The following is a 23,956-nucleotide window of genomic DNA, read 5'->3' as shown; positions in this document are numbered from 1 at the left end:
AAGCTGGATCCGTGTTTGTATACTAAAACACCCCTCTGTCTTTCTCATCAGGTTATAGTAAAACATACACTGTTGCTTTGGAAAGAACAGATTTTTTGCAAGTGAAAGATCTAACTTTCTTGAATCTTGGTAAGCTGTGAATCAAAGCTTCTCCCTCTCCACTTGCTGCTTTCTCAGATATGCATTATGACCCAAGTACTGCAGGCAGTTCTGCTCCTTACTAGAGAAGAGGGCATATTTTCCTTTCTTTGTATCACATGGCTTGACATGGTTTTTCAGCAATTCAGGTTGCTAAATTAAGCAACCTTCTGTAAACTGACCGTTATCTCATTTTGGAGAATAGCAACCTTTATTTGCTGGGAAACATGAGCCCGTTACATGCTGGTTAAGACAACGTAAATGTAGGGGTTAGCTGTTTCCTATGTTATACCCTGCAAGATTATTATCCTGTGTCTGGAAGGCACAGACAAAACACTTTTTTCTCCTTGGGTACCGTGAACTGGTTTAGGAGTCATAATTGGTTGCATTTGACATATATAGAGAGAGAGTACAAGTATTCTTTTTAAAAACCAGATTGTCCATCTGTGGAATATTTCAGATAGTGAAGCTCTTTTACACTTAACTGTCAAATCAACTTGAGCTCTGATAAGAAATGTTTGATTTTTTGGTTTTGTTTTAAACCTCACAGATTATTATGTGGCTGTTTTCTTGCCTGGACACTTTCTGCACCTTCTTAACACTCAGCATCCCGACCTGATGTGCTGTAACTTCTTTCTGACGGGTAACTTTCTTTCTGACTTCGTTAACAGTCAATTTGTCATTATCTTCTCTAAATAAAAATTTGTTCTCTGACCCTTCCAGCACCCAGATAGGAATAAAAAGTTGGTGAATAATGAATGATGGAAAGAATAAGTTGAAAAATCATCCCTTAAACATTATCTTTATTTCCATTTATCTATCTGCCATTTTACAGTAAAATGGCAGAGAAGACCTTCTTTATTTTAAAAGATTTTAAAATGCTGGTTGAATCAGCCAAGGTCTTAATAAACAGAATGTCTGAGTAAACAAAGTTTCCCTTTAAAAGTTCAAAGCCCTGGCCTGGTACTTTTACTGGAAAGATCAGGAGCCCGGCGAACAGCTGTGAAGAGGCATTCCACATTAGGGATGTGCAGTTCGATTTGAAATTTGGGTTAAAATACCAAATTTGGGTTGATTTGGTGAAATCTGGGTATTCCAAATCAAAACCAGGTGTTCTGAATTTTTACCAAATTTTCAGGAAACACTTGGTAAAATTATTTTCTATGGGAAAATCAGTCTGGGGTCTCTGGTGGGCTGGTGGGGGGCATCATTTTTTCAACCAAACTTCACCAAATTTGGCAGGCACCTACTCCTGACTGTCCTCTAAAGACCCCCCCCCCCCAAGTCTCAGGAAGATTGGACACCGAGGGCCAATTTTATGGGCCCCTGAACAAGGTCCCCCCAACCCTACCATTGTTTCCTATGGGTGGAAAAGTCAAAGCTGATTCCCACTGCAGAAACACACTGGGGCGGGGCTGCCATGGCCAAGGCCCACTCCCAAATGCAAGCTCCACACACAGGAAGCCCAACAGAAGCAAACTGAAGCAGGGGGATGGAATCCCCCCCCCCCGAGCCAACTGAAGAACAGCCAGAAGTCAGATTCCTGCAAATTAAAGAATCCATTCAGAATTCAGGGAATTCTGAATTTTTTCTTAGATTCCTTAAGAAAAATTGGATTTACTGAAAAAAATTTGGTGTACGGCCCTATGCCACAGATGCAGTGTCATCACAGAACAGGTCTTCTTTCAGGTCGCCCCTGATTTTCAGTAGTTCAGCTTCTTTTTTTTATGTGAGGTAAGTGTCCGGGGTCTGAGGCTCAGCCGCCGGACTTGCCAGAGAGAGGGAATGTGGGCCAAGAGGCACACGCACCTACCTGGGACACTGATTCCAAGCCAGAGAGGCCAGAAGCCCCTGCCCATGCCACGGGGGGGGGGGGGAGCCAGCAGTGACGCCCACCCCAAGGAACCAGCCAGGACCCAGGAGGCCAGGGCAGCTCCTCGCAAGCAGAGGCAGAAGCGGCCCCACCGCATCGTCTGGAAAGGCCCCGCCAGCCCCACCCTGCAGGAAAGGAAAGGAGAACTGGGAGGAATGAGAGGAGGAACATCTCAGGGCGCCTGCAGCTGGGCCCCATCTAGCCCCGCCTGACAGGAGAGACTGGGAGGAGAGAGGGAACACCTGAGGGCCTACCTGGCTGGAGGGGCATCACAGGCGATCCACCCAGGGCTTGGAGGCGGCCCGGGATTGGAAGAGAGCCAGGAAGGAAGGGAGGGGAGAAGTGAGGGAAGTCCTATAAAGGCAGGCTCAGCAGAGAGGTCGTGGTGGGTTGTGGAGGAGTGTGGTGGAGTTTAGGAGAGTGAGAGAGAAGCTGGAAGGAGGAAGAGCAAGGGAGATGAAGGAGAGGAGGAAGAGCAAGCCTGGAGGAGGTGAGGAGGTTGGAGGCTTTGGAAGGCGAGAAGTAAAGGGAGGCTGCCGGGGCCCTGTCAGGTTGAGCAGGCCTGCGAGTCGGCTGAGAGGGAGCGAGGGTGAGGTGTACCCTCACTCTTGCCACAGAGCGAGAACCTGCACTGTCCCTGACGGCCTCCCCTGACGGCGTGCCTGAACCAAGGTCAGGCACGCCGGCACCCAGCATAGCGGCGCCCATGGCAGAACCTGACAGTAAGAATATGATACTAACTTCTTCCTCTTAATGGGCTGGTATTAGTGTACATTAAATGTTATATAACACAGTTGATGGTCACCTATAGGCAAAAAAAAAATACAGCCTCTCTAGTAAATACCGTTCAGCATCTTGGCTTTCGTATTGTTTGGGTCTCCTTGAGGGCCTCTGTAGCGCCTTGAGTTACAGTGAAAACAGGCATGTTAAAAGGCAGTGGTTCACCTAGTGGCCTCATTGGGGTTCCTTGGTGCTGAAGGGAGTTCCTATATGTTAATAGACTGTAAAGCAATCACATGCCTGTTACTTTTCTCCAATCCTGCATATTCAGGCGAAGATGCAAAAATTAACGGATTGCACAAGAGCGCTATTGTTTCCCCTCTCAAATCAATGGTCTTGGATCTCGGCACAGGACAACTATTTGCTCTTGAAATAAGCAAGCAAGGCTTGCTACAGTTCCTGTGGAACAGCAAGAGGGACAGCGACAGATTGGCCACCCTACACTGTCTGCTGCTGTACATCGGCAACACAACAGAGTTGGAAACTGAGGTAGAGAAACGGTTTTCTTTTTGCCACACAAATGTGGCTGCATATTAAGAAAATAAAAATGAAAGCAAATACATCCCAAGTTATTAAGGGCTCCGAGAAGAGTATGCCGTAAACTGAAAGGAGTAGTCCACTCCAAAATAGTTATGGATCTTTCCCCACACCTCATACAGTACTTTTAGTGGGTGAACTTCAGAGACAGCTTCTGGACTGTGTTTGTCAGGCGCTTGAGTGGAGCATGGAGCACGGTTCTGATTGGGGAAGTGCAAACTAGGAAGCTGCAAAAATGAGGAAATGTTTGAAGGCTATTCTTCTGCTGTACTAGTTACTTGCCAAGTTTCATGGCAAACTACATCTTCACAAGGCAATGTGGTATACTGAGGCCATTTTCACACTGCTTACCAGCCACGGAACATCGTGCCAAGCTCCCAGAATGACACGAGAATGGTAGTTCTTGCACAAAATTGCACCAGGAAGACGCTGTCATTCCGGGAGCTTGGCACGATGTTCCGTGGCCAGTAAGCAGTGTGAAAACAGCCCTAAGAGTGTCTGGACTAGAAGCAGGGAGACCCTGGTTCAAATCCCACCCCACTTTCCATGAAACTTTCTGGTCTAAGGATCCTGCCAAGGAATTACAAAAGACTCCACTGGTTGGTTTTTTGAAGCTTTATTGTAAGGCCTAGTGTCAAGATATTACGAAGGCATTGTTAGGAATAAGGCACATGCAAAATCCAGTTACACGTATACTCCAGATAATCAGGTCCCCCCCCCCCCCGCTTTTGGGGGTTTTGGCCTGAACACCTGAGAGCTCAAGGCCACCCAGCCAGCTGCACAGCCTTGAAGAAACAACTCGGCTACACAACCTTGGAAGAGCAGCTCACTCAGCTGCCTCATCCCCCACCCTTCGGACTGATGGCAGATGCCAGCGTCCTGACAACCGGTTGATCTTGGGCCAGTCGTACTCTCTCACCCTAACCTACTTCATTAGGTAGTTGCGAGGATCAAACAGAGGGCAGGACAGCCACGTAAGCCTCCCTGAGCTCCTTGCGGGAAGTGCAGGATAAAAATGCATCAAATAAATAAAATAGTGACCGGTTTTGTTTCCTTGTCCTCATAGATTATTAAGTGGATTTCTGAGAACATGTCAACTTGTTTTACGTTCGACCCCGTACAGGAATTTATTATTGGTAGGTATTTCTAGGACTGTTTGTCAGACTAGAAGTAAAGAGGGCACTGTGATTTAATTTAAAATATTTATATTCTGCTTTTGCCACAGTCAGTGAGACGTTTTATATCCCACCTCATCCAAAGTTCCGCACAGCATACAATAGCAATATTAAAATGAAGTGATCAGTTAGAGAAGTTAAAAATGCCTTGCTGCTAAGAACAGTTCTGCAAGCCTAATTATGGGATCTCACAGATGCCGGGGCCTCGCACGTTTCCTCAGGTGGGCCCTTCCACAGCTGGTGCACTGCCAAAGGACAAGTTTTGTGGTCTTTCTGTTCCCGCTGCACGTGCTAGATGGAAAGCACTGCCCACAGGGAAGGTCTGCTAACGTAAGACGGCATGTGGAAGTGTTTGCCGTGGCTTATGTTGACTAAATATACAGGGCTATTTCGACACTGAATGATTTCTGTACTTACACAATGCCTGATTATTGGGATGGTTAAAACTGATCTGTTGACTTCCTCTCTGTGCATAAGCTTAAGAGATGCTGTCTTGCTAAGTCCCGGGGAAGCCTCCCTCTCTTAACCCAGTGCGTTTTCTAGGCTGATGCTAATTTTGTAACAAGAACACAAAGGATGGGAAGCATAAGGCTGCTTGTGGAGAGTGAAAACCCCCAAACCAAACACGCTCATCTGTAATATGGAACTTGTGACCTCAGTCAGTACAGGCACAGAATTTAGCTGTGCGAGTACACAATCACGATAGATATTGCAAGGTGTGTGGATCTCCTGGTTATTGTATTACGGGTAACATTGTGGCAAAGAGTGTGTGTGAGTGTGAGAGACAGAAAAATATGTATGTAATTTGCCTGCGCAGCCTCAGTGGATGAAGCACTCTGTCAGTAATTGATTCAATATGTGTTCCTGCTGTCAGTAGCAAGAAATCTAATGTATATGTTGAAAAATACATTATTTTCCTCCTGTGCCCAGAGGCATGATAAACTTTGTTCTGTAATGTTTGGGCCAGCGTGCTGCGTCTGTGGTTAGTGTATATTACCACTGATACCCTGACCTGTCTGACCCATATACTTTGTTGTTTTTTCTGTTGAATCTCATGAGAAAATCCCTGCTAATTCAGATCTGATACATGCTTTTACTTGTTGATATCTTCTTCCTCACTCTTTCCGCAGGAAAACCTTTTTGCTAAAGGAACTAGTATTGGACTGAAGGAATTACACTAGAGATTAAATAATGTAGTCTTTGATGTCAGAAATCTTCTGTGAACATTCTCCTTCTTTCCTCTCCTCTCCTCTCCAAATTCATTCAGCTTCTTTGTATTGGAGAATGTGTCCAGAGGCTGTCAACCTGGATAAACTTCTGCCATACACGTCGCTGGGTTGCTGGAATGAGGTAAGACCCAGAAGCATCTTTCTGTTATTAAATTAGTCAAGTCTTTGTTCACTCCCACAATGTAGTACCATCACATTCTCTCTTCTTTAGTAAGATGTGGCCCGGTAGGGGCAGTCAACAAAGGAGGGGGGGAGTCGGGGTGCCAACAAGATGGGATTTTGTAGCAGGCTGAGCAGACATGTGAAGCCCCGCAAAGAACTCCAGGGACTAGGCTTTCAGTCAGTCCCTTAACTTCATTGCTGTAGCAGGAGGTCAAGTTACACATTACTGTCCTGTCACCAGGTGACTTAAATCTTCCTCCTCTGATCCCATCCACCCCAGCTGTGTTGTAGCACCACTTTTGAGGCCCACCCCAACCAAGAACTTCATCCCCGGGTGCTGCCGCCCTCTCTCCTGCCTCACCAGCCCAGGAGCTCTTCTCCTCCTGTGAGTGCGCCCTTGTGAACACCGGCACGCCCCAGCGAGACATCGGGGTACCCGACGGGGTGTTTGCCATTCCTGATACCAAATTGGGAGGAGTGGCAAACACCCAAGAAGACAGAGTTAAAATTCAACAAGATTTGAATGCTCCAGAGAAGGGGGCGGTTGTGGACAGGATGCAATTCAACATGGATAAGTGCACAGTATTACATCTGGGCCACAGAAATGTGAAGCACAAATACAGGACGGGGGATACACTTCTTGGTAGTAGTGTATGTGAAAGGGATCTTGGGGTAAGAGTGGACTGTAAACTAAATATGAGCAGTCAGTGTGATGTGGTGGCAAAAAAGGCAAACTCAGTCTTGGGTTGTATCAAAGGGGCCATAGCGTTGAAATCGCAGGAGGCCATAGCCCCTCTCTATACTGCCTTGGTCAGGCCGCACCTGGAGTATTGTGTGCAGTTCTGGAGGCCTCAATACAAAAAAAGATGTGGCCAAAATCGAGAGGGTGCAGAGAAAAGAGCGACGAGAATCATCAGGGGTCTGGAGACTGAGCCCTATGAGGAAAGGCTGAGAGCCTTGGGAATGTTTAGTTTGGAGAAGAGGCGATTGAGGGGGGACATGATTGCACTCTTCAAATATTTGAAAGGCTGTCATTTGGAGGAGGGCAAGGAGCTGTTCCAGTTGGCAGCATTGGGTAGGACTTGAAGCAACGGACATAAAGGTACTGGCTGGATATTAGGAAAAAGTTTTTCACGGTCAGAGTAGTTCAAAGGTGGAATCAGCTGCCTAGGGAGGTGGTGAGCTCCCCCTCACTGGCAGTTTTCAAGAAGGGGCTGGATTGTACATTGTTTTTGTTTGTTTGGTTGGTTGGTTTTTTTTAAAAAAAATAAGAAGGGGCTGGATGAATATGTCAGGGATGCTTTAGGCTCATCCTGCATTGGGCAGGGGGTTGGACTAGAAGGTCTGTATGGCTCCTTGTGATTCTGTGATACCCTGGAAGACCCACCCCATGGGCTGCTCCTACATACGTCCTAGCTCCCTGAAAGAGTGTCCAGGTAAATGGGTCTTGAGTTGTGCCCTCAACACACTCCCTCACCAGTTATCGGGCAGCGGTGCTGGCCATGACCGGTCCAGTCACATAAGGCCACTTGAAGAATACCCAAGTTGTTCATAGAACAGAAGGATTATTCCCCTTTTTTGTGTGGCTCACTGTCAGAGCTACAATGTACACTCCACTGCCTCTCCTCCTCTGTTCTGCCACTACAGCCCCAGTCATCTGTTGAGGGACTTCTGCAGGTTCCAGCCTGCAAACAAACAAAATCGACAGCTGTCCGTACCTGTGCTTTTTCTGTTATGGCCCCCATGTTGTCTCTGTTATTCAGCAGATTATATAAAACACAGTTGTTCAGGAGAGCTAGGGCTCCGCTATAACAGAATAGTTCAGGAAGATGCTTTATGAAGGACAAGAGTCTGTGGATTAATCCACTGTGTATATGACATATTATCAGTTTGCTGCACATATTACCGTGTTGTCATTTCATTGTTTTCCACTGATGTAATACCATTTTTTTCTTTCTATCCATATCATACCTAATACACTATGTTCATTCAGATTTCAGGGATCTTAATTCATTGCTCACTCCTCCTATTTATTGTATCAGCCTACATTGTCCTTATTAGATATCTCTTCCTATGGACTGTTATCGATTTACATTGTGTAATCCAGTTTGAGTCTCAGTGAGAAAGGCAGACTATAAATATCCCTATATACTTTCATATTACATTTTTTTATTTCTAGCCCATTCCTGGAATAACATGCACAACTCACATTATCTCATTACCAGTACTGAAGGTAAGTTGCTCTAAGAAAATATGGCTAGGAATATGAGTTAAGAATGGCTCTAATTCTCTGAAGGCAAAGTTCAAGAGCACAAATTTATGTAAGAGTTGTAATAATTATTAAAAACGTGATGTTTCCAACGTTCTGGGGTTTCTAATACAGCTTTTACCGGGGCTCTTAATGGCGCTTGCATAATGGCGGTTGCAAATACAGATAGCAAATATTTGCTGTCTGTGTAGATAATAATAACATTTGATTGATATACCGCCCTTCAGGAAAACTTAATAATATAATAATAATAATAACCTTAGATTTATATACCACCCTTCAGGATGACTTAACACCCACTCAGGGCGGTTTACAAAGTATGTTATCATTATCCCCACAACAAAACACCCTGTGAGGTAGGTGGGGCTGAGAGAGATCTGAAAGAGCTGTGACTCACCCAAGGTCACCCAGCTGGCTTCAAGTGGAGGAGCGGGGAATCAAACCTGGCTCTCCAGATTAGAGTCCTGCCACTCTTAACCACTACACCAAACTAGCTCTGATTTGTAATTTGAAAGTATGTTCTGACTTCAGAATCACTTTTTCCTTCTTGAACAGGAATATAATTTTTTAATGTGTAGAAGTGAAATCTATGCCCATGATAAAATATGTGTGTGTGTGTGGTGTGTGTGTGTGTGTGTGTGAGAGAGAGAGAGAGAGAGAGAGAGAGAGAGAGGAAGGAGGAAAAGGATGGCTAAATCTCAGGTCACAAGTGTCTAGGCTATTACAGCTTACTGGCTTCTTAACAGACATGTTTCCAAGATCTGGCTGGGATTTTAAGTTTATAGTTTGTAACATTTTGAAATAATAAAGATCAAGCAAAGCCACCACTTTTCAAAAAGCATCCGTGATCAATTCATAAATCATAGTTCTGTAAAGCTGCCACTAGAGGCCACTGCTGCTCTATGTTGTTTCTCAATTTAAGGATTATGCCCTGGCTCAGGGTTGGCTCAGCCTTCCATCCTTCCGAGGTCGGTAAAACGAGTACCCAGGTTCCTGGGGGTAAAGCGTAGGTGACTGGGGAAGGCAATGGCAAACCACCCCATAACAAAAGTCTGCCAAGAAAATGTCGTGATGCGATGTCCCCCGTCGTGGGTCAGTAACCTTTACCTTTACCTACTTGCTGCAAGAACTAAAATCTACTCATTTTATCTTGGATGATGTAAAAAAATGCCATGGACATTGAAATTTACAGATGACGCCAACATTACAGGTTTCTTCCACACAAAGAATAGCTTTGTGAAATGGTAACCTGCAATGCTAAATCTTCATGCATTTTGTACCAAAAATCCATGTGGATATTTCAGTCAATATATTGGTCTCAATACAACAGAGGAATTCTGTGGACAAAAAGGGAAGTACTTTCACCAATTCCCCCTCCCCCTATTCCTGGGGGTCTCATCTATCCCAAAGGAAGCATTTTGGGGGGGCATTCAGGGGAAGGTGAGGAAGTTGCAGTCAGTAGACAGAAATCTCATCAGTCCTTGGAAGTTACTAGTGGATCCAAATTAAATGTTTTCCAGGTACCTGCCCAAAGATGAGCTTCCGTGAGTGGAGGTAGGGGTTACGTATTGATAAAAAAGCCCTTGGTGTCTTAATTCTTAATGTGACATACAAGGTTTATAACATATAATTGTCTTCTACAAGCAGCAGAATTGTTGCAGTTGTCTTGGAACATTTGTGATGTAGGTTAACCAATTGCAGGATGTTCCTTTCCCCCCAAAAAGTGTTCATTGTATTTGCATATATTTCATTGAAACATCCTCTTTGGGGCTGTACTAAAGTTTTAAAATGTCTGGGTGTGAAAAATCCACCCACCTCTCTCCACTTAGGGCATTTCAAACTCCCTGTATGTATGTTAGTGCATTATTCATATTGTATCATATAGCCTATTCATATTGTAACATCTGTCCTAACCCTGTGTGCATTGTTCATATTGTAGCAGGAAATAACAGTGTTATTCTCTTAATTTCAGGCGCAGAATTGTAAAGGCTTCTGGGAGAAGCTGATTTCAAGCCTGGAATACGTGAAGTATGCTGGGCCACCCTTGCGTTTCAACAGCAAGGTGCTGCAGAGGGAATTAGAGAAACTGCATTTGGACCAGGTAAATTGACTACAGCAGTGGCTGCCCTGGTACAACCCCTCAACTTAGAAGTATGTATTCCTGACTGAATAAGCCAAACAGAAATGTTTATCCTGTTGCTATATGTTGTAAGAATGAATGAACGAGCTGTGGGAACGGAGTTGTAGTATGTGTGTGTAGGATTAAAACTTGCCTCCTTGGCCTATTCCGCATGATGAACTTTGCATCAGGCTTTCTGCATATTCAATCTACGAGGATCGGATCCACTTTATTCATCAGTTCCGGCCCCGTACTGCTTCGGGGCCTCGCACTGAAGAAAGCATTCTGCACTTCAAAAAAGCCCCAGTTTGACTTCGCAGGGAAAAAACATCGGGGTATGTGCACAGGGAGAAAAGCTGCAGAAAAACTGGGGAAAGATTGATTCTGCGGCAGATGCAGCATTTCTCTATGAGGAACACACACAAAAACGGGAAGTAGTTTGGAGACTGAATCGGGGTATTTTGACCATGTGTGCAGGACTCTGAAGAGAAGTCAATGCGGTATAGGGCCAGAATTGAGGGCGGGGGGAGCCTCATGCAGAAAAGACCCTTTTATACTAATGTAACTTGAGAAATCACTTATTTGGGGAGTAGGAATTTTCAGTACTGCTGATCTTTATACTCTTGATGGATTGAGAGTCATTCAGTGTGTTTGTTCTAATACGGCTGATAGATTGAGGCAGGCTATACATGGTGTTCAGACTCTTTTCCGTAGCCAGGATGATGATGTTGAGGCACATAATACAATCTTTCTTTTGTTATGGTTGTGTGCTACAGCGATGAATTAGAAGAAGTTGAAGGTGTTCTGGCCCGGCAGGTTTCTTGGGGGCTTTTTCAAAATCCTGTATGGTTCTTGTAGGGCATGAGTAGGCTAGAGTTGTCTTCCTCTTCTGATACTTCTTAGTCCAGTTAATATATGCTTTATTTCAGACAGATGAAGGGAAGAGACTCACAATGTATTTTACAACTATCTTTGAATATGCAAAAAAGTAAGTCAACTTGATAATAGTCTGAATTTTGGAGTGTTTGATTTCAGTGTGCTATAAAATGTAGGTGTCTTTTATATGTCTGACTAGTTCATGGGTCGATAGTCAGGGATAAACTATTACTTCAGTATTCTTTGGCATGGGTTTATAAATCTTGTCTACCTTCCCAAGTCAAACACGCTGTATCTGAGAGCTGGGAGCACCCTTGCAAATCTTTTGAAATTGACATCCTTGTAAAAAAGCCTGAGTATATTGGTCCTGGTGCCTAAAAGAGAGGAACATAGATGCCAGATGAGCCTCCAGGGAGCGGGCACACCAAAGGCAAGGTACCACCACTGAAAAAGCCCTGTTTCTGGTCGTCACCAACCTTTGCAGGCAGAGGCACATAGGGCAGGGCTCAGGATAGGGGGGTAGGGCTGCCAAGCCTCCAAGTGGTGGCTGGAGATCTCCCAGAATTACAACTGATCTCCAGGCAATAGAGATCAAGTTCCCCTGGAGAAAATGGCTGCTTTGGAGGGTGGTCTCCATGGTATTATATCCTAATGAGATCCCTCCCCTCCCTAAACCCTCTCCAGCCTCCACCCCTGAAATCTCCAGGAATTTCCCAGCCTGAAGCTGGCAACCTTACCTCAGGAAGAGAATTTTCACTAGTAGGCTGGACAGTTTAGGAGGGGGTGGTCCTTCATGGCCCCTAGCCCCAAACTGCTTAGGGCCTTAAGAGAGTGGAGTAACTGGATATGAGTTAATGATGGGAAGAAATGCTATTTTATTTGAACTGCTTTTAAAAAAAAATATTTTATTCAATTTAGTTAACCAAATAACAATTAACAACGTAACAATGTGAGAACTGCTTCTGACAAATGTTTTTTGCCTTGCCAGTTGTACAGAATAAGATGTAATTTAAGATTTTCTGTATATTTCTGCATGAAATAAAAATAATTTTAAAAAGAACTGAGACCTCGCCAGATGTCTAAAAGATGAAATTTTGGAGTGGTAGCAAGCAATATCTACCATTTGGCAAGCAATATCTGCCATTTGTGGTGTTAAAAATATTTTATTTGGCACCAAACGGGTCACGCTGAGTGGAACTGCTTGATTCCGGAGTGTTCCGCGGACTGGGCTCAAGGAAACCCAGACCTTCCCTACCGAGCTGCCTGGGCCTTCTCTGGAGAGTCCTGCTGTTTATATCTTTGTTCTGTGGATTCACAATTTTAAAAAAAATGAGTAGCATAGAAGTGCGCCTCACATCTCTTCCTAGTTTCTGTGCACTAGTAAACTTGTGGATCTTTAAAGTACCATAAGTCTTGTAGTTATAGTTTTAGTAGTTCTTCTTTCCACAATTCCCCATAGGGACGAGGCTTCCAGGAATTTCATGTGAGCACACGTCTGTTTGCATCAGTTTAAGCAATTCTTTAAAACACACTTTGATGTTATTGCTTTCCCCACAGGGTGCTTTCCAACTTGAACACACGGAGCTCAGGTAAGGCAGGCATGCCCTACGGTTATCTTTATCTTAGCAGAATGTTGACGAGCAGCATCTTAGCATCGTACTGAAATCCTTTTGCGTTGGTCACTGCAGACTGGTGACGCTTCTGCAGCTTGAATCCTGCAGTGTTATTCCAAGTGCAAGAACGTGTGTTTTCTCTGCAATGTAGGCATGCTGCTGTGGGGGTTATTTTAATATATAGGACCATTGAGAGATGGATAGTAGAAAGTATCTTCCTTGGGAATAAGTTGTAGGTAAGTATATTCATGTTAAAATAACATGAGATGAGAAGAAATTGTTAAAATGTTCTCATTCTTCCCTATATAATAAGTTCTGATGAGTTTGGAGAGAGAAATTTTACCATTTATCTATTTCTGAATTCACAGAGACTACCTGCATAAGGAATAGCTTGAAATAATGGTTGTTGTGGGTTTTCCGGGCTGTATTGCCGTGGTCTTGGCATTGTAGTTCCTGACGTTTCGCCAGCAGCTGTCGTTTCGCCAGCAGCTGACGTTTCGCCAGCAGACTGTGACACTGAGAGATCTCTGTCTTTCGGTGCTACACCTCTGAAGATGCCAGCCACAGCTGCTGGCGAAACGTCAGGAACTACAATGCCAAGACCACGGCAATACAGCCCGGAAAACCCACAACAACCATCGTTCTCCAGCCGTGAAAGCCTTCGACAATACAGCTTGAAATGACTTTGATATGAACTAAAACATCTTGTACAGTAGTCTTTAAGCCTTGCTGTAGAGCAAATTAAGGTAATTTGATTTTAGGGCGTGTCCACAAATTAGCAGTTCCTTAACACGCTAAAGTATAGGAGAATTTGCAGTTTAGAGACATTCAGTCACTATACTATTGTCGGGGGGCTTAGTTTGTGGGTGCTGTAATAGTAAATACTTTTCTTATAGAACATCTGCTTACGTGTCTTTAGGAGGAGGGTGCTAGTTGCCGCAGCAGAACTAACTAGCAGTGTCTTACTACTGCTGTGAGAACTCTATCAACATTTTGTACACGTTGGCCTCAGAATTGGCAATAGATTAGCTCTCGGTGTTATGAACTTGGGCTCTAACTACTGGTTGTGATTCTGCTTTTGCCGTTTGTTAATTTCAAAACACCAAAGGCAGGGATCGAGCAATGTGGCTGCACTGTGTGTGCGCAGGTGGGTTTTACTCATCATCACTCATGGCAAAGGAAACCCTCCTGCTATAGTTAGTAACTTTCATGCAAGTTTATGAATCCCAAAATGTAACTGGAAAGACTGCTATTCTGTGTGTCTATTCTCAGAACTCTGTTAGAATTATGTTTCCATCTGTCTCACATAGAAATATACTATTTGGCGTAACTCTCCTGTTGATATCAGTGAGATTTTGAATAGATTGTGCCTTAGGTTTTCCAAAATTGTGATGGTTTAAAGCCCCAGTATCTGGATACTGTTACGACTTCCTGCTCTTCTAGTGAGAAATTAGGGCAGTGCTGAGCTAAATGTTACGAGTGCTGCAGAAAATATTTGTGTTACATAAGAAAAACTCAAGTTTTCGGGCATGTCTGCACAGACTTTACTTCTACATTTTTTGTATTTGCAGCAGTTTTAATATTTGTGCCGATCGTAAGCCAGCACAGTGGTGTGTGGACTCTGAAAGTGCAGATTTAATATTTTGTTTGTTACCTAGAAAGTAGAAATTTTGAGATTAAACTAATATTATTTTAAAGTGTCATTGAAAGAATTTAAAAAAAACTTGTAGCATGGGTTCTGGCTCACAGAAATAAGAGACTAAAGCATAATAAAATACCATTATATTTAGAAATGGAATACAGCTGTTTAAACTGTGTCCAGTTGACTTCTTATGTTCTGGTTGGTGTTCTGGTCCCCCTATATTTGTATGTATTTTATTCCATTAATGTGTGTTGCGTAGTGGCTAGAGTGATGGACTAGGAAATAGGAGAACCAGGTTTGATTCGCTGCTGTGCCATGGAAGCTTGCTGGGTTACCTGGGGCCAGTCATATCCCCGCAGCCTATCCTACCTCACAGGGTTGTTGTAAGGATAAAATGGAGGCGAGGATAAGACGTAAGCCGCTTTTGGTCCCTATGCGGGAGAAAGGCAAGCTATAAACGAAGAAAAATATTAAATTCCCTCTGATCAGTGGGAGAGCTAGAAATAGCATGAACAGCAGAACTTCTGATGAACCTCATTCATCAACATTTCAGAAAAGATAGTTTCCATTTGAATACAATCCTACGTAAATTGTATTTGTGCATAACTAAACATTATGAATGTGTACTGGGCCATTGGGATAAATTAGGTGGTTATGTGGACGTCTTCTAAATTACTGATGTTTGTATACAGTTTGTAACATATACAGTGATAGGCTCAACTGGAGGTGGAGAGTGCAAACAGGGGAAAACAAGCAGCAGCTGGAGCTTGCTTTCTGTTGCTTCCCTCTTGTCTTCACATGGGAATGTGAGGCAGGACAGGCAGACTGCAGGCATGCAGACGTAACAGCCCATAAATACTAGCCCTGGAAGAAGAAGATCCGAAACGGGAATTGGAAATGAAAGCTGAAGCCCGTCGGCTAGTTATGTCTTTCTGATTCCATCTACAGACATATGGACTGTTTTTCCTCTGTTTGCACTCTCCACCTCCAGTTGAGCCTATCACTGTATATGTTTGAATTTATGTAATTATCCTTGGCGACAGACCTCCTTATCGCATTATTGTATTGTATTTATGAACTTTGTAAACTGTCTACACACTATTGCCCTTTTGCACTTTTGTATAAATTATTATATATATATTTTTCATTGCTGGTGTTGTTCTCCGGTTTGTGTTTTGCGTTTGTCTGTTTCCGGGGGTTTCCCTTTTGGTTTTCGTTGGGACTTAAGTCAAAAGCATAATTGAACTGACCATTTTTATTCCATGGAGTGATTGGGTTGACCAGTCAGGGGTGACAATGACATAAGAGAATGACACTCTGCAGTAGGTTTGCTGGGTCCCCTTACCTTCCTGGCGAGAGGTGAAGGTAAGGGGACCCTTCTCATTGCTTCCTGTGTGTTCCCCAGGTGTGCCCATGCAATGACGTCACTTCCAAGAAGTGACGTTATTGTGCAGGCTTGTGGGTGCGCGCACACTTCACAGTGGGCTAATTTGGGCCCCCAGTGGGCCTACTTCAGCACGTTTGCAGCCCAAATTGGTCTGCTGCGAAGCACAGAAGCACTCTCAGGGCAGTGCAATGACATCACTCCCAGGAAGTGACATCATTGTGTCACCCTGGGAGCACTCCCAGGAGGACTGTTCCCGCAGTTTTCCCCTCTGCCAGCTAGGTAAGTGGTGGCAGGGGATGGATGGTGGAAGTGGGGGATCCCCTGCCCCCACTGGGGAAATGGGGTTCTTACTCTGCAGCTGTGTCATGCCCAAAGATCATTGCACCAGCTCCTCTTGAGAATTGAACTGAGTCCAGATAATCTAATGAGATGGAATGCTTAGTCCTTGGCTCTCCTATCCTCCTACCATAACGGTTTCAGACTCATACCTGGGGCAGATAAGAGGCCCAGGCGTATCTCTGGAAATGAGTTCACTCAGAATTAATGAACATACCCATAATAGATTTTGACTGATGTCAAGCAGGACTAAATCTTGAATAAATTGTAGGCCAAAGCAGGTCTGTTTTGTCACAGGAGGATTATATCTTCACCCAACTTTTGTTGCTGCTTTTTGTAAGCAAAGGTTGCAGCCTATGTTGCGCTTTGATACATCACTCTTGGAAATGTTTCAAATATGTGTCTCTTGTATATTTCTTCCGTGGACTTCTTCCCCAGCCCTGCCATAGGACAAAGGGAAACCCCACAACAAGAAGATTGACGTCAAATAACAATGTAATTTACTTTGTAAGTGCTTACTGAAAGTACTAGGTGCGAAATTCACAGTATACTAATGGTTATAACTAGGGGAGTGCACCAGAAAAAAATTCGGGTTTCCCGTTTTGGGAAAAAGCTTTGTAAACACCCGAAACCCTAAGTGGCAAGCCACTTTGGATTCGGGTATTGATTTGGAACATACCAAAATGAGGGGGTAAGCTTCCAACCCCCCCCCCCCACTTCACTTACCTGGCCCTGGAAAGGGGTATTTAAACCCCCACCAACAGCTGCTTGGCAGGGATTTCCCCGCCAAACACCTGATCCCTGGGATTAAATGTCCCTTTCTGGGCCGGATTGGCTCAGTGACTTGATGGGGAAATCTCCGCCAAGCTGCTGATCCCGAGGTTTAAAATGCTCCTTCCTGTGCCACTACATAGTGGCACGGAAAGGTGAATTAACCCAGGCTGGCTTCCATCAGTGGCTTGGCAAGCCGCTGATCCAAGTGGGGGCGGGGGGGAATGCCCTTTCCCCACCACTTCGGAGTGACAGGGAAAGGGCATTTAAATGTTCCTTTCATTGTCGCTGCGAAGGAGCATGGAAAGGGGCATTTCACCCCTGCAGGCTTGGAGCAGCTGCTTATTGGGGAGATCCCCGACAAGCAGCTGATCAGGGTGTTTAAATGCCCCTTTTTCTGCTGCTCCAAAGCGGCAGGGAAGGGGCATTTCACTCCTTCAGGCTTGGATCAGGTGTTTGTTGGGGAGATCCCCGACAAGCAGCTGGTTTGGGGGTTTAAATGCCCCTTTCCGAGCCGCTGCGCCATAGCATGGAAAGGGGCATTTCACCCCCGTAGGCTGGACTCAGCTGCTTGTTGGGGAAACCCCTGACAAGCAGCGTGTCCGGGGATGAGCCTCCCCTCCCTCCTCGCCGCCGCCCCCCCCCCCCGCCTCCAGGGGCCCCACAACTCACCTAGCCGGGGCAGGCGCGGCGGCGGACGGGCGCGGCCGCGGCAGCCGGCCCGGCGGCCGGGCGAAGCGCTGTCGCGGTGCCGCGGAGGAGGCGGCAGCGGCAGCAACCCGGGCGGGAGGAAGCGACCCGGGGGAAGCAAACCGGCAGGCTGGGCGGCCGCCGGAGCGGACGCCTCCAGGGCAGACGGCCCCAATGCGGTGGCGGCGACGACGGCAGAGGCGAGGCGGTGCAGCCGCGAGGCCCGCGCTTGCGAGGCCGAGCCTCGCCCGGGGCCGCGAGGCAGCGAGGGGGTGGGAACCGGCCCCGGCGTCGGCAGGCGATAGGCCGGCCCGCCCGCCCACCAGGGAGACGGGGGAAGGGCGCCCAATGGCAGCTGGGAGGCGGGAGGAAGGAGCACCAGGCTTCCCACCCCGGAAAGGCTGGAGGCAGGTGTTGCTGCCGGCATTGGGACAGATAATGAGCCTCACCTGGGGCGCTGGCGATTGGGGAGCGGGGCGGGGCTGCCCCTAGCGAGGGAGGGGATAAAAGGGGTCAGAGGCTCCCTGGTCGGGGAGGAGAAACAGGGAGGCTGTCCTGAGGGAAGGACCATCCCTGGGCCCAGAGGCTGTGCTTACCTGTTGCCAGACACGGTTTAACAGCCCTGGGGCCATCTGAGGCCAATCAAAAGGGAAGCTGAGACCCCTGGAGCCAGCAGACAGGCCGCCTGCCCGGCCTAGGTAGCAGCGGGACAACCCCCCGGACCCGCTGGCTGCGCTGACCGCACCCCCGCCACAACGGACCCGACGGACGCGGCGCCCCCTGCTGACGGAGAAACTCACACAGCTGATTCGAGGGGTTAAATGCCCCTTTCCGTGCTGCCGCACAGCGGCATTTAAACCTCTTGACCTGAAGCTTCCTGAAGCTATACAAATCGTTTCAGGAATCTTTGATTTGGGGTTTCCGAAACAGCCCTAGTATGCTGGGGCCATTTTGGAAATCCTGAATCTTTGCGAATCGGGTCAGATTCAGGTATTTTTTCTGAATTGGAAACCTGAATTGCACACCCCTAGTTATAACAGAAATCAGTATGTCATTCTATCCATTTGCAATATAACAACAACACAGTACTAAACCTTTCTTTCACCACTCTGTTTCCTGGTTAAATGTATTCCAGTTCCACAGCCTCAATCGGATGATTACATGTTGGTAAACTCATTCTAGTCCATAGATAGTTGTAATGTGATCTTGTTACTTGTATCTAATCAGATGTCTCATCAGGCTGTTGGAACAGTTCAGAAAGACACCAGGGGCCAGTCAACAGAACAAATCAAGTTGTGAAAGCCGTGCAGCTCAACAAAGTGCCAGTTTGAACTTTGTTTCGTCCTCTTCCTCAAGAGATGCAGTCAGCTTCACTCATTCCATAAACTATAAAAAGAGTAATATTAAGAACAACATCTGCCCTATTAGATGACAATAATAAATATCAAAAGATTCATTAATTATAACTTACGTCTGTTCATTCTTTCATTCTCATCCAGGAAGCATTAAGACCGATCTGGTAAACACCTGTATCACTTTCCTTTCTTAAGTTTACCCACATGTAATCATCTGATTGTGGAACTGGAATATATTTAACCAGGAAACAGAGTGGTGAAAGAAAGGTTTTATACTGTGTTGTTGTTATATTGGAAATGGATAGAACGACATATTTCTATTATAACCATTAGTATACTGTCAATTTTGCAGCTCGCACTTCCAGTAAGCACTTATAAAGTATGTTACCTTGTTATTTGACATCAATCTTACTGCGGTGGGGTTTCCCTTTATATTGTAGATTTACTGTGATATTACTCTATTTTTTTCTCAGCCAGTGCAGACGCCAATATGTGGTTCCTTCGCTGGTGTAGTGTAGGCTTCTGTGGCATCCAAAAGATAATCACACTTGGGCCCCATTTGCAAAATATCTTCAGGCTTTCTGGAACATAACATTAGCCCTGAATAATACTCTTTCTCCATCTCTTGCCTCTTTGAATTTCAGAAGAAAGACTAGTTCCTTTCTTTCAAGATGAAGATTACCAGCAACAGTTGCAAACAGGACTGGTAGGTGATGGTTAGTTACATTGCTTTCTGCCTAGAGGGCACAAGGCCCTTAAGTGGTGACAGAAAACCTAGATGAAATTACTGTAGCTGAATGTTTCCATGCAGCATTCTTTCCATGAAAAAGTAATATTAGCTTATTAAAGACGATAATTCTCAAAGGAGGGAATACTCTGTTTTGCACGTGAGGTGAAGATCTCTATGTACATTTCTGATAAAAGACCACTTCCAGGTTTCTACTGAGGGATCTATGTAGAGGGTTCTTGCTTTTCTGAGCACATTTTTTTCCAGTTTGCCTTGACTGATTATTTAAATGCTGCTGGGGACAGGATCCATTTACCTGACACTTAGAAAATTGTTGGGTTCAGTTACTCTCCCTGTGTCCCAGGAACACATGGTAATGGCAAACGACATAATCTAACTAATCTATATTTATAGGCCTAAGGTAATGCATTCTGCAATAATATGGTGATTGTTTTTTCCTGCAAAAAAACTAAATATGAGCAAACATGCATCATGTAACTGTAGGTCATATGCAAACGAAATTATTGAAATATGATGCACAAAACTCAGTATAGATTGTCCTTAATTGTCTTTAAGAATTTGACTTAATTGGTTTATTTTTGTTTGCTCCAAGTTGTCTTGTTTATCTCAAACCCTAGAGTAGGAGTCCCCAGCTTTCATGGATTTGCAGGCACTACGGGAATTTTGAGAGAGGCAGGTGAGGGCTGCCACAAAATGGCTGTCATGGGTGTGGAGGATGGAACTGGCTTACTTGCTTTAAAGCAGTGGAGTTTAGCTTCTAAAGAAAGGGGAGCATTAGCTCCCTGTATGGACACAGGGAGAGGTTCCCAAATCCAAGGAGCGATATTTTGTTAGACACAGATGAGAAAGGGGAGGCCATTCACTCAATCTATCTTGCACCACACAAAGTCCATTCCAAAGACTTTATGATTAATGGTTGCCTAGCAACAGCCATTGAGGGCATCTGGTTAAAGTTACAGGTGCTCCTTTGATCATTTTGGGTTTTTTTTTTAACCCTCAATGTATTTTTTTTTTAGATTTCAAATTTTTCTGCAAGCCAAGGACATTTTTCGGGTGTATAGGAAGATCTGCCTTGTCCATTCTTGGCTCCAATCTCTGAGTTTAAGTATCCTCAAATCAGGGCCACTTGGCTGTTAGTATATAAGATGGAGACAGGAAAACCATATATATGTTTCTGTGAGCTCCTTATAGGAAGACCAGGGTGGCAGTCTTATTAAAATATCTGTGGAGTAAGATGGATATAGTTTGCATTTAATAGAGCTCTTGCTCTTTTTTCTGTACTGTACCCAGTGATGTTGCAGCTACAGTTTTAATCCCAATATAATATTAGAATTTTTACCAGATACATATTTTGTTATAGTCTGGATATCAAGAAACTTACTGTATTATGTTTGACAACATTTTGTAACAACCAAGCATGGTTAATATTTAATTCTGGAAAAAGCATAACCAATTACTTGGTTTACGCAGGTACAATGAATCATACTCCGTAGTGCTTTTTTTCTACTTAGCCTTAATATTAGAATTTGACTTAATTGGTTTATTTTTACAGATGGCGGCACAGTTGAAAGATCATCTCATGAGACACCTACAATATGTTGGGAAAAAGAGGATTGAACAGATAGCTGTGGATTATGTTTCTAAACTGGTTGGATTTTTTTTAAGACTAAAGGCATTGCAAGCTTTTAAAGGGAAAGCTTATTCCTGGTTCACACAGGACATGGGAATGAGGTGGCAGAACCTCGAGGTGGTAGACTGAGCTGCTCTGCAACAGGGGGTGGAATCCAGTTCTAAATATTCCTCTGTGTGAAAGAAAACCAGCAGACAAGGGAAAAAGTTCTACCCCTCTGGGCTTGCTGTGCTGGCTTTCTTTTTCCAGGGGGCTTTTAACTGACGGGAACATAATGAACTGGTCCCCCTCTGACATTCTGAAGTGGTGCGGTCTGTTCTCCCACAACTCTAAACCTCTGTTATCTCCTTCTCCTGGGTGTGTGCGTGTTTGTGTGCGTATGCAGGGTGTGGGTTTTGCCTTCTGTGGAACCATGTAGTGTACAGCACAATCTTCCGGCAACTCCCCTTGCCAGCCTCATTGTGCTGAATAATAATGTAATAATAATAACACTCAATTTACATACCACCCTTCAGAACAACTTAACACCCACTCAGAGCGGTTTACAAGTATGTTGTTATTATCCCCACAACAATCACCCTGTGAGGAGGGTGGGGCTGAGAGAGCTCTGAGAGAGCTGTGACTGGCCCAAGGTCACCCAGCTGGCTTCAAGTGGAGGAGTGGGGAATCAAACCTGGCTCTCCAGATTAGAGTCCCGCCGCTCTTAACCACTACACCAAACTGGCTCCGAACAGGATTGTACCTAAACTGAATATCCATTTTAAGATAATTCATTCTGTGGTAATGATATTTGATTCCTGTCTGAACTGTAGATATACAAGGGTATTTTCAAGGGTATATTTAAAGGCAGCTGATATTGTCCACAGTTGTGCTGTAATGATACACTGTTGAAGAATTCGTTGTGTTCAGTGTCTACAAAGTTTGATAAAGCTGTTATAACTGCATGAGACTTTCTGTCAAATAACACACTTGCTTTTGTTTACTATATAATTTGTGACTGCTATTTGCACCTTTAGTATTTTCCCTGCTTCTCACATGGCAAGAACTAAAATGCACGTGCTAGGTAGTGCTGAGTGCTGCAGTTTGCAGCTCTGTCTAGCAAACAGACGCACACTGGGAGTCTAAGAGTCTCTCTGCATGAGGCGTCTGACACGTGAAGAACACGTGTCAGAATATGCAATGGTAGCCAGGAAGGGTAGCTTAAAAAGACAGAGCAGGCGGCAGGAGCTGTGTGAAGGGACTGTGAAATGCTAGAAGGGAAACTTCAGCCCATTATAACCTCTCCAGGTCCAAGACCGGCTCTGGAAGGCAGCTCCCACGTTAGCCAGGAAGTGAGTAATTAAGCCCAGCTCTCCAGATTAGAGTCCCACACTCTTAACTACTACACCAAACTGGCTCTCTATATGCCAAATAGTACAATTTAATACGCTAAGTAAGATATAAACTTTACATTTTATTTTGTGGAGGTAGCAAAATAAGTGTAGGTTTAGTATGAAAGGAAATATTGTATATGTTTTAATTTTTCGCAACATTCCCATTCTCGCTACCCCGCCCTCCAATTTAAAAATTTCCAGAAATTGCACATTTTTATATTTTGCTGCCAATGGATACTTCATTGTAGGAAGATTTTGGTGTAAATCTATAGTAGTACATCAGTATCTTTTTCATGACACGGGCTATTTGACAATCTTTCCCTCGCCTTCTTGACCAGGTTAGGAGATGTGACCACCATGATTGTAATGGAAAACTGAGCTGCTGTTACCTAACAGGCCATGGCTGATATATGTTGTGACATTAATATAATTATACTGACAGTAGTTTAGTGTTGTGTTTGATGCATTGTTGAAAATAGGAGTTAGAAAAGTAGAAGGTCTCCAGTGAGAATTCAAATAATACTTTCTTCATATTTTGTAGCTGGGTCTAATGTGTCGGATAATGGAAAACGTTTGGAGGAAATACAATCTTGACTCATGGGTCTTTTATCTGTAAGTGGTTCTTTTCTATTGATTCTGTGAATTTAATGAAACAGAAAACCTACGCATGGGTCAGGGACAGAAAAGGTGGCTTCATTTGTTTTTATGGTGGTGAGAAGGTGGCAGAACTTGGTCAAACACAATGACTTTAGCAATGTGGATGTTTATTTATTTATTTATTTTGTTGGATTTATATCCAACCCTCCCCTCAAGCGGGCTCAGGGCAGGTCACTGGGGGCCTGCCGTGGCGGCTCAGGGCAGGCCCCCAGTGAAGGAAGGCCGTCACCCTGTGCAGGGAAGAAGGTATGGGGCCCTGCCAAACCCCACACGAAGCGGGGAAGGAAGTGTGCAGCAGGCTGGGTAGCGGTTTCCCGGCCCTTCTTTGGGGAGAGTGGGGTCTTTTTCATGGTCTGTGTTTTCTCCCCTGTCTGCTCTTGGCCGTGAGCCCCTAAAGAGCCACTTTTGGGGAAGGGCCTGCTGCTTAGGCACATGTGTGGGGAGCAAGAACATTGTGTCTTCTGCTGCCTTTTGCACACAGAAGGAGACGCAGCAAGATGATGAGGTGAGGTCACTTGATACTAGAGAAGATTCCTTTTTAGCACTGGCAGGTTTATACACATACCCTGGTGAAAACCATCCCTGGCTTTCTTTCT

The 23,956-nt window shown here is 44.8% G+C and overlaps 1 protein-coding gene across 3 annotated transcripts in view; it reads left to right on the top strand.

Moving 5' to 3' along the window:
- Nucleotides 1–23,956, top strand: part of GSAP (gamma-secretase activating protein) — a 72,236-nt gene that overhangs the window by 36,632 nt on the left and 11,648 nt on the right. For all 3 annotated transcript variants that reach the window (XM_054988314.1, XM_054988313.1, XM_054988315.1), the window contains exons 14-25: nt 52–129; nt 689–781; nt 3,063–3,280; nt 4,395–4,464; nt 5,771–5,853; nt 8,074–8,127; nt 10,136–10,264; nt 11,212–11,270; nt 12,716–12,747; nt 19,597–19,658; nt 21,253–21,348; nt 23,245–23,315. In XM_054988314.1, coding sequence (XP_054844289.1) covers nt 52–129; nt 689–781; nt 3,063–3,280; nt 4,395–4,464; nt 5,771–5,853; nt 8,074–8,127; nt 10,136–10,264; nt 11,212–11,270; nt 12,716–12,747; nt 19,597–19,658; nt 21,253–21,348; nt 23,245–23,315 — 1,045 coding nt within the window. The remainder of the gene's footprint in view (nt 1–51; nt 130–688; nt 782–3,062; nt 3,281–4,394; nt 4,465–5,770; nt 5,854–8,073; nt 8,128–10,135; nt 10,265–11,211; nt 11,271–12,715; nt 12,748–19,596; nt 19,659–21,252; nt 21,349–23,244; nt 23,316–23,956) is intronic.

This window comes from Eublepharis macularius, chromosome 9 (genome assembly GCF_028583425.1).
Source record: "Eublepharis macularius isolate TG4126 chromosome 9, MPM_Emac_v1.0, whole genome shotgun sequence".
NCBI lineage: Eukaryota > Metazoa > Chordata > Lepidosauria > Squamata > Eublepharidae > Eublepharis > Eublepharis macularius.
This window is presented reverse-complemented; position numbering and strand designations above follow the sequence as displayed.